General features: G+C 43.8%; 1 protein-coding gene across 1 annotated transcript in view; it reads left to right on the top strand.

Annotated features, from left to right (window-relative positions):
- Positions 1 to 1,542: 1,542 nt before the first annotated feature.
- The window catches only part of ntn1a (netrin 1a), an 80,869-nt gene continuing 70,718 nt past the window's right edge, over positions 1,543 to 11,693 (top strand). The window contains exon 1 of the mRNA XM_079498766.1: positions 1,543 to 2,535. Within this exon, the coding sequence (XP_079354892.1) occupies positions 1,593 to 2,535 (943 nt within the window). The 5' untranslated portion in view covers positions 1,543 to 1,592. The remainder of the gene's footprint in view (positions 2,536 to 11,693) is intronic.

Raw genomic sequence — 11,693 nt, 5'->3', positions numbered from 1 at the left:
TGATCATAGACTGCAAAAATGTATTGATTTGCAAAAGGCAACAGCAACAGATTGTTCTTTTTTTTTTATCAAAACAGTGCCTGATAATTTGATAAAGCAATCAGGTTAAGTATTGGTTTGGACTTTTCCAAACTCCCCATTGTTAGTCCTAAATAAATAACCATCTGAAATCGAATCACAAAATATGGGTTTTTACTGAGTTTTACTGCTTTGTAATTAGGCTAATTATTTGGGTCCCAATTCATTCCACAAAAATCATGCTGCAATGATAGACCATACGCTAATCGTAGGCTAATGTCTTAACAAAACACGAGGAAGAAGAGAAGCACACATCGCGCAATTTCTTTGTGGTATAGCCTATATGAATGGGGCATCATATGGGGACATTCATATTTCATATTTTATATATTAATACATAGGCCAAAGTCTCCAAAGCGTCACCGGTCACAGTAATTATTTCTGTTATTAGATAACAAAATTACTTTAGTACATGATGTATCAACAGTATCATAGTCTATATAACAACGCTTATATTATCTGAAATAGTCAGAGCATTGGCCAATGAATCCATCCTATTATAATTCTATATCCAAAAGCCTGTTGTTCAGGGGATAGATATGGGCTAAACGACGCTCAAGTGTCCATCCCATGGCAAATGGCAACCCTTGGCTAAGTTGGCTTTCAGCAAAGCCTAATTGTTCTCCCTATCTTGCCATCACTTAATTGATGATCCCGATTCCCTACCTACCAGTGGATGTCGTTGTTCACTGCTGCCTGTATAGCCTATGGCAGGCTATCACCCTTCAAGATGAGCTGACCTCAAGCTGTGCAAACTCCGTCCTTCACTTCGCGCTACGCGGGGAGGGATAGTGAGAGTGAGAGAGAGTCGAGAGAGAGAGGGGGGGGGGAGTGTGAGAAAGAGAGAAAGGAACAGGGTGAATGAGAAAGACGGGTAGAGGAGTGGAACTGCCATAAGTAGACTAGTGGCTCTTATATTCAGCCGTAGTGTTTTTGCGCAGGAGGATTCAAGAAACAAACAAGAAAACAAGAGAGGACCTGTGAATGACTGGCGTCTAATAATTACAACACACCACACGCCGATATTTTTGACATTTTTGACATCTTGATTTTTATTTTTATTTTGAGGTATAGTGTGCTTAATGGGATTTTTTCCCTTTTAAAACATGAATCTGTTCACTGGTTGAATTGGTTGAGCATTTTGTGAACCTGTCCTAATAGGCTATCAATTAAAACATGTATTGCAGTAGGTCTCAATTAATTGTAGGCTAGGCCTATATATTTACACATTTGGAATCTTATTTTGATTTGAATGCCATGCCAAATCAAAGGCTATAACCTACGTTTTCATAATTGGTCTTTCCTTCATGCGTGTATGTGGCAAACTTCATTAGGCTATCATTAGGCTCTTTCCGTGGCTTATTTTTTTATATATATTTTTTTTATATTTTTCAGGGATTTTAAGGAGCAAAGGAATAATGACGCTAAGGATTTTGGAGTGCGCTCTGGCCACTCTGGTGACCGTGCTGTCCGTGGTGGTGTGCCGGCACGGCGCGCACGGCGGACCGTACGGCATGAGCATGTTCGCGGCGCAGACCTCGCCGCCGGACCCGTGCTACGACGAGAACGGCAACCCGCGGCGCTGCATCCCCGACTTCGTCAACTCGGCGTTCGGGAAAGAGGTGCGCGTCTCCAGCACGTGCGGCGGCAAGGCGCCCAGCCGCTACTGCGTGGTCACGGAGAAGGGCGACGAGCGCCACAGGACGTGCCACACGTGCGACGCCTCGGACCCGCGGCGGTACCACCCGCCCGCCTACCTCACGGACCTCAACAACCCGCACAACCTGACGTGCTGGCGCTCCGAGAACTTCGTGCAGCATCCGCAGAACGTCACGCTGACGCTGTCGCTGGGCAAGAAGTTCGAGGTGACCTACGTGTCGCTGCAGTTCTGCTCGCCGCGGCCCGAGTCCATGGCCATCTTCAAGTCCATGGACTACGGCAAGACGTGGGTGCCCTTCCAGTTCTACTCGACCCAGTGCCGCAAGATGTACAACCGGCCGTCGCGCGCCTCCATCACCAAGCAGAACGAGCAGGAGGCCATCTGCACGGACTCGCACACGGACATGCACCCGCTGTCCGGCGGCCTCATCGCCTTCAGCACGCTGGACGGCCGGCCCTCGGCGCACGACTTCGACAACTCGCCCGTGCTGCAGGACTGGGTGACCGCCACCGACATCAGGGTGACGTTCAGCCGCCTGCACACGTTCGGCGACGAGAACGAGGACGACTTCACGGAGCTGGCGCGGGACTCGTACTTCTACGCGGCGTCCGACCTGCAGGTGGGCGGCCGGTGCAAGTGCAACGGGCACGCGTCGCGCTGCGTCAAGGACCGCGACGGGAGCCTGGTGTGCGAGTGCAAGCACAACACGGCGGGGCCGGAGTGCGACAGGTGCAAGCCCTTCCACTACGACCGGCCGTGGCAGCGCGCCACGGCCAGGGAGGCCAACGAGTGTGTCGGTGAGTCTTTCTTTTTCCAAACTAGATTAAAAAAAGTCATCTCTGTTTCAGCTCCTCCGAATCAATCATGTTGTTCTTTGTTTGTATGCTGACACACTGACATGCAGGCAGCAGTGTCATATTGCCATTTCAAGAAAGGTATAGGCCTATAGCCTATATATAGGCTTAATTATTTTTTGGCTCATCAAAATATTATTTTGAAACGAACATAGTGAAAATAACCCACAGGCCTCAAAACAGGCTGAATTAGAATGGAAGTTATAGCAATTTGAAAGTAGGTCTACACAATAAGTGATTATATAAGTCTAGTTTTCTTAATCCGAAAATATATATTTTTAAGGAAAGATAATCGATTATTTTTTTCGTTTGGATATAGTCAGCCCAGGATTGCTGCATGTTTGAAACGCACGATGAACATCACTACCAAAAACCCCTTTATCTTGAACGTCGTCCACAAGCTACAATTTTTTGTTTAGGTCGCTTGCATGCAACATGAATTTGCAATTTAAAAGCCATAAGTCCATTTAGCCCGTTGTAGGCCGTATCTCAAATTGATCCATTTAAACCACCTCAAAGGGCCCACTGAGCCTAATCATTTACTGAAATATTTCTCATGGCTAAACTTTACCACTGCAATAAAGTGATACACTTTAATTCATATGAAAAGCTCTATAACAAGCCCACCACGGTGGTAATTGAAAGCAGATTTTCTTCTCCACATAATTATTTACCAGATCAAAGTCAGTTGGGCTATTGGTTTTGATTTATCAAAATAGTAGGCTAAAATACTATTTTGTACTGCGATTTATGGATTATGATTTATATGATTTCTGGTGACTTTAAAAGGCAGCCTATTAAATCTGAAATCATACCGAGAATGACAGTAATATTTATTATTTAATTGAGTAGGCCTATATCATTATAGGATTAATGTTGAAATATCACTCATTCAGAACTCAATAGCAAATGCATAGAAGAAAACTGCAATTTATTTCTTTACATTCCAAAACAAGACCAAGGAAACCACTGATTAATTTAAATATAACTGTATGAAACATAGTTTGCTCTCCCAAAATAAATCAAGTGTTCCAGAAAAAGCTGATGTGTGACAAACAACTAGATGTTATGTGTTCTCCTTCTGAACATGATAGCAGCAAAGGATCAAAGCTACAGTAGTTTCAGTAGTTGTCTTTTATTATAGGCTGGCACAGGGATGTATAGATTACACTATATAATCCTGGTTTACTCGCCAGACATGTTAGTTTCAAAGCGGCAGGTGCTGTAAAGATAAGGTGACATTATAGATGAGAGCCGAGACAGAGATGGGAAATGTAGTCTTGTCTTCAGTGTGAAAAGAGCGAATGAAAGAAATGACCAAAAAGTCCCAAACTGTGTTGTTGCATCATGTATGTCTGATGTTCTCCAGCCTAGAAAACGGTTTGCAATGTTGGCACTTAATCATTCATTTACTGTATGAGCTTGTGGCTAAAGGCTTGGACTGGTTGTGTAATTTCTGAAACTTATCCTGAAGTAGTACTTATACAAGTATGCTATACAGTAGTAGTATAGTCATCTTTTTGCACAGCTGTATTCATCATTCCTCTGAATCATGAGCATATCACAACAACTGAGGATAAGATCAGATCCATTTGAATAAGCTAATGTATGAGGTGCTGGTGATGTGGAGGAGGAGTTGAGAGAGGAAGAAGAGGAGAACGAGGGATGGTGATGAAAGAAGATTGAAAGTAACATTTCAGAGGTCCACATAATCACAGGCAGACACAGTTGACCGGCAGTATGACAAACCAATTCAAATCCCACTGTCTGTATTTTCCATTCCGCAAGAGGCCTGCAAGGGAAAGAGTCTCCATATTGTTTGACAGTCACCCGTGACACATGTCAGGTATTTAGACACATGGCAGGTGTTTAAAAGGTTTTTGTTTGCTGGTTTTGTGCATTTTCTAAAAGCTCAGAGACATTCTCGGTGGCAGAGGTGAGCACACCGTCACTGTTAGATCAACAACACGTAGCCTTGTGGAAAGGTCTACGCACTGAATTACTATAGCATCTGCTGCTGAAGAACGCTCTCTGGCGGAAGATCATCACGTCTTATAGAAAACAAGACATTAAGCCACGGCAGAGGTTGAGATACTCCTGTCTTTTTTCTCTTGAACACAGAAACATTTCCCTGCTCTGTCAATGATGGTCTTGTCCAGCCATACTGTTGTTTATCCATTTGTGTCCATTTAAGTTGTACATTTATGTTTTTAACACAAGACTACAATTTTCGATTGCATACATTACAAGGTCAAGATAACAGAGACAACACATTTATGTCCCTGTAATGTTCATGCAATGGATTGGACAAAACAGCACAATTTCAAACCATATTTAGTATTTGACACATTCTGAGATTAAATCCTACAGCCAGTGAATATTTTACTGCAACCAAAACGCACGCACGCACGCACGCACGCACGCACGCACGCACGCACGCACGCACGCACGCAAGCACACAGTACAAGTCACCCTTTAGTTTCTAAAGTGGGAATAACAGAAATATACTGTGTACAGTGCTGGAAAAGCAAGAAGGCCCTCATTGATAGGAAGGAATCGTTACCCACTTTATTTTCGAACGGCGTAATACATGTATAATATGTCTCGCGCCAGAGCCACAAAGGGTCGTCACTCACTGCATCCATCATGTTGTCAGCAAGGCAGGCCCTTTAGTAACACATTCCTCAGGGCTGTTTTTCTGCACACTGCACCCGCACTATCACACAGGCTATGGAAATGTCTGTGTGTGTGTGTGTGTGTGTGTGTGTGTGTGTGTGTGTGTGTGTGTGCGTGCGTGCGTGCGTGCGTGCGTGCGTGCGTGCGTGCGTGCGTGCGTGCGTGCGTGCGTGCGTGCGTGCGTGCGTGCGTGCGTGCGTGTGCAGTGCATGTTTATGCTTAGATTCAATCATGGAAATTAGAAAGTGCTGCGGGTCTGCTTGTTAAAGCAACTGCTGCCTCTCAAATAGGAGAAGAAAGCACTACCTCACACACATCTCCGTGCACCTCTGCGTAGCTCTGTGGTGCACATGTCCAGATCTCAAAGGTGCGTGTTGCAACCTGCCCAAAGTGACCGTGCTCACTGGACTACATCCCCATAAGGATGCAGTTAGCAGAAAATGTGGTACATTTCTGTGAACAATAAATAACTTGGCGGCATATGGGTTAGAACTGACGCAAGGCTGTGGAATACAGGGATATGAGCGTTCGATCCCACCGAAATGAGGGAGGGGGTCAAATACACAGGTCTTTCTTTCTTGAAGTGCACTTTGCTGATTACTTCCATCCGGATCTTAAAAGACCTTCATGTGATCCTGAGTCTGTATTCCAATCCATTTGGGATATTGATTCCCCCTATAGGCCGCAGCACAGGAGAGCTTCTAAAGAAATGAGTTCAGTGGCCGGTAGTATATAGGTGTAGTTATCTCGACATCAATTCAAAAGAGACCAGAGCTAAATCAAGCTGTGGGCAATTAAACACTTTGGAGAATAAAGGATGCATATTTGGCTTCTGAGAATGCTCGTGTAAGTCTCTCAGTCAGTTGTATAGGATGGGTGATGCTCATCCTCACATCTCCCACTCAGCTCAGAGTGACACTTTAGCTAAGTGAAGGTGTCATCGTCTCAGCTAATCAGCGGTGAGAAAAAGGCTGGAGAGAATCCACTGTCTGGCAGGCAAATTCAACACATGCTTTTAACATAAATGAAACGCCAAGGCTTACTGTATGACCTTTTTTCCCCTTTTCTTTTTAGCAAATATATAACCCACACTACCAGGTTCCTTCACATCTATGTTAGGAAGGGGTATGTGTTTTGAATAATTCAGGAATATTATCGAGACAGCTTGAAGGCATGCAGAATGAAGGGAATGACAGACAGACGACGCAACATTAGAGAAGGAGAAGGGAAATATAGAGAGAGTCGACAAAAGCATCTCTCTAATAATTGAGAGTTAATAATTGAGAGCCTTGAAGTGAGTGATGATGATAAACTGTGCTAGAGAGTAATAAAGGACGGATTAGAGTGACATATCCACGGTCTGTGAGCCAGCGGAGTGATTTAAAGACTGCAGGCTTTTTAGAATCTTCTCTTTTTCCAAGCGCTTATTATCGGGGCGGTGAGTAAATGGGAATGTACAGGCAAATGTACAGGTCTTTTTTTTCCTTATGTAAATCCAGTACCAGGATTACAAGAATCGTGCTGGCAGGCAAGGTCACAGATATGGTTTACATCAGTGACTTGTTAGAGATACTCTCTGTCTCTTGGACCATCCCAGTGGTGTAAAGTAACTAATTACATTTACTCTGTTCTTAGTACAATTTTGAGGTAGCCTACTTTTACTTTACTTGAGTATGTCCATTTTTCAATACTTTTACTGTCTACTACAGTACTCCACCACTACATCTCAGACAGAAATACTGTACTTCTATTCCACTACAATGATTTGGAAACTTTAAAGTTAATTGCTATAAGCAATAATATGACAAAACTTTAATGATTTTTTTTTTGGTATTGAGACAGCCAGCGATGAGTAAACACTCCCACAAAAATAGTCTCTGTGACACATCTAGGGGCCACAATCTGCATTCAAAGATGTTCCTAGAAGCTTTGTCATTGGTCGAAAAAACCCTGGTCAAAATGACCACCAATCAGGAAGTAGACAGGCAAATCGACCAATGACAAAGCTTCTAGGAAAATCTTTGAATGCAGATTGTGGCCCCTAGATGTGTCACAGTGTACATTTGAAAACATCTGAAATGGGACATTCTGTCACCGAGTACCTTTTACTTTTTGATGCTAATACTTTTGTACTTTTACTCAAGTAGCTAGGCCACATTTAGAATTCCGGACTTTTTTTTGATCTGCACTCACTTGGAGGACAAAAATGATCGTGTGTGGCGTTGCTGTTGTTTCTATTTGTTTTCAGTTTTCTGCCATGTATCTTAAGACACTTCAGAGATATTCCATGTAGGACCCCCTCCTCAGATCCGCACTGCTAGCTGTCAAGATGCCTCGCTACCTGCGTGACACACAGAGATGACCGAGGGTCTGGTTAATGATTGAGCCGCTTACCAAGCACCTTTATAAACACCGGCATCCTTCATCTTCAAAGACACGGGCCGCTTCATTGGCGGTCTACAGTGCAGGTACTGGTCATGGCAAACACAGTCAAAAACAAGTGGAAATGCATCGGCGGAGTGTTGCACTTTAGACTGCTTTGTAAGTGCCCCCCCCCCGTCCCTCTCGACACGCACACATACACCTGTATGCATGCACAGTATGTGCGGGTTGCGCACGCATGCCCACACAGAAACAGACAGAAACAGGAACAGACAGTCTACTGCCTGGACCTATAACCCCAACCTGAAGTTTTTCCAAATTGTAAATTATTTGTTGTTGTGAGGATCAGGAAAATAGTCCTCACAATGTCTATTTCTCAAATTAGTACTATTCTTTGATCATTTGGCCCACACCATTATTGTAATACAAGTCCACACATGCGCGCAGGCAGGCAGGCAGGCAGGCAGGCAGGCAGGCAGGCAGGCGCGCGCACACGCACGCATGCACTCACACACACACACACACACACACACACACACACACACACACACACACACACACACACACACACACACACACACACACACACACACACACACAAACACTACAAAGCATGTATCGCGTACTGCAGGTCTGTAGCCGGCAGTTCAAACAGGGGAATGGCCTTTTCTCCCGTAGCAAGAATCTGGTTCTCTGCACTCTCTTATCAGTGTTTATGACTCGTTCTGTAAACCACTGCAAAAATAAGTCAATCACGGTCCAGACGATCAGCCGGCACTTCTATTTTAGTATCTGAAATCTGCTCGATCCTGTCAAACACACTCAAACATGGCCACTGAGCCAGCACATATTGTAAGCACGGCTGATAGCTTACAGTATATCAAGGGCTGTAATCAGCCACAAAGAAACAGAGAGCCAAAAATGATTACTATAGACTAGAGTATCTAGACACACACACACACACACATACACACGCATAGGCGGCGACGCACGCACATAGTGAGGAGTTAGAAGTTACTGATTATGACATGGCCCAGACCTTCTCCTTAGTCCTTACTAGCGTGTGTGGAATCATAAAGTAAAGAGTGTCTATGCATGTGTACAGTATCTGCGCACACATCTGTGTGTGTGTGTGTGTGTGTGTGTGTGTGTGTGTGTGTGTGTGTGTGTGTGTGTGTGTGTGTGTGTGTGTGTGTGTGTGTATACAGTGAGTACAGAATGTGCGTGAGCACACATGTGCAGCAGGAGGAATAATGTTGCCATGGACAGCTGCAGAAAACGGATAAAATCGACCCCGGTCGGAAAAAACCTTTATACGGACAAAATATTCGGCAGCGGTGTGCAAAGGTGATTGACATAAAGTGAGGTTGAAAGTCCTCCGAAATTCGCTCCGATATTCGGCTGGAAAAACACCTTTAGAAGCAGAAAATTCAGTGTGATAAGGCCAGGGCTACCAGATCTTGACAGCCTGGTCTGGTCTGGTGGGCATCTGGGTGTCGTTTAGGGCAGCTGGTGGGCCATTGACTCAGTCAACAATCCACACACATGCGAAATGATTGTGTTGAAATGTGAGGTTGCCTACTTGTATTTTACTAATGGTGTCGCTGTGGTTCTCATTGTTCTTTATAAGCGTGTACTCGTATCTCCTCCTCATCACACATATGGAGGACACATTGATGGTCAGGAGTACACATTAAGCCAGTTCATTGATGGACAGAGAGAGGGCCACGTGGTTAAGGCGTGTACCACATATGGGTTCCACAGTGTGTTCCGGGTTCGATTCCTGAGCCTGGAAGCGGATTTGCTGCATATCACTACCCGACTCTCTCCCACATTCTTGTCTTTCTACTGCTGTAGTGTCAAATAAAGGCAAGAACCGCCCAATATTAAAAAGGGAATGACATGACTAAGAATAGACGCACAGACACACGTTTCATAAATCATATACAGTAAAGAAGAAATAAATGTCAGACGAAGATTAAGGCGGCTTAAAGGTTCAGAGTATGGCAACAGAACAAAGGATCTGATCATGCAAACCCAGGAAATGAAAACAAGTTTATATCAGATTATATCAGGTTTATATGAGAAGATAATATCAGTGGCACAGCCCACATTCAATGCATTGGCAAGTAACACACAAAACAATAATTAGTAAGTATGTGGGTGCCTGCGTTTACATGTCAGCAGCATGTGTGTATGTGTGCATACGTTTACCGTATGTGTGCGTGAGAGAGATTTATTACATTTAATGCTGTGAATGAAAATGTTATCAAAACTGGCTAGTTGGCAAGTAACACACAAAACAATAATTAGTATATGTGGGTGCCTGCGTTCAGTGTATATGTATGTGTGCATACGTGTATGTGTGTATGAGAGAGATTTTTACATTGTTGCTGTGGATGAAAATTCAATCAAAACTATCATGTAGCGGTCGGAGAGGCTTACTTTCTTACAACTTGCTGTAGCAGTATGTAATACCATGTAAATTACATCGCAATTGGGAAAATATTAATTTGACTACTGTTCAGTGCACAGCCTTTGACAAAACATGGTGTGTGGGGCACTGGATATATATATGTTACTTTGCTGAAATTTTACAGTCTGTTTGCATCCTTTGTTGAATTTGTGGTTCTTTGGGCAAAGTGAACATTTCTGTGGCTGTGGTTTAGTTTCATTGCTTTGGCTAAACGCATAATGGAACACAGTTCCTCTCAATGTGAGTGCATTTTAAGGCGGCGTGTGTGCGCACACGTGTGTATGTGTGATGTGTGTGTGTGTGTGTGTGTGTGTGTGTGTGTGTGTGTGTGTGTGTGTGTGTGTGTGTGTGTGTGTGTGTGTGTGTGTGTGTGTGTGTGTGTGTGTGTGTGTACATGCACCCGAGTGTGTGTGCGTGCGCACGCATGCGTACGGATGTGTGTGTGTGTGTGTGAAGCCGAGATGGAACCTTGACCTTGTTTTTGAGAAGTGGTTTTGGTAGGAAGCCATAAGGAATATTGCATTACTCCTTTGGGCTCTGGCCTGTATTCACTTCCCTCTGTCACTCTCACTGCAGATTGAACTCTCACTCGCCATCGCTTTCTAAACCTGTATGTAGTTGTACTGTACAGTACGTACATCATGGACAACTGCTCTGATGCAATTATGTCTATAAATAATCCCCCAAATCTTCATAATCAATATCTTTGTCACTGACACAATTAAGGATCTCCATGTCCTCCAACAATTACGTGTGTGTGTGTGTGTGTGTGTGTGTGTGTGTGTGTGTGTGTGTGTGTGTGTGTGTGTGTGTGTGTGTGTGTGTGTGTGCACGTGTGTGCACGTGTGTGCGTGCATGCGTTTGCAGTTCTACCATCCAAACCACAACACACACTGACGGCAGCTGGAGATAATTGGGTTGGCTGAAGAGTTTGCTAACACAAATGTCTTCTGAGAGCAGTCAATATTAGCTGTCCTCTATTGAGACAACTAGTACAATTTAATATTCCAAACACTGTGTTTTCCTGCCTGCCATGTGTGTTCCCTGGAGCCGTTAAGACATGTGCAGTAAAAATTTTCTACAATCTTACTGTGTATGAGCCGTCTTCACTGCACTGGTTTTCCTTTATTTCTTGGCAGCCTCAATTCTGACCGTCATGGGAGCTGAGTATACTTTTGACACTTGGGGTGTGAAAAGTTGAAAACGTTTCAAATGTACAAAAACAGTGAGCCATTATTAGTAATTCATCCAGTGCACAAATACACATACTGTATAAGCCACGTACGTGCGTGCATGCACACATGCATGAAACTTACAGATTGCAGTTTTAAAATAAAAAAGTTAATTTAACTACATATTCTTATTCATATCCATGTATACATAATGATATGCATTCCATTCACAAGGACTGCATATACAAAGTGAATTCTTCCATCATTCCTATACATAATACATAATAAGAATTAGATAGAGGGGGGAGGGGGAGAGACATATAGAGCAAGTCAGCGTGTGTGCGGTGTTTGCACTACAGTGAGTCGGTCCAAGTTTTGCAACTATTTAGTGCCTG

This window comes from Electrona antarctica (assembly GCF_951216825.1).
Source record: "Electrona antarctica genome assembly, chromosome: 4".
NCBI classification, from domain to species: domain Eukaryota; kingdom Metazoa; phylum Chordata; class Actinopteri; order Myctophiformes; family Myctophidae; genus Electrona; species Electrona antarctica.
Note: the sequence above shows the minus strand (reverse complement) of the source record. Positions and strands in the feature narration are given on the sequence as shown.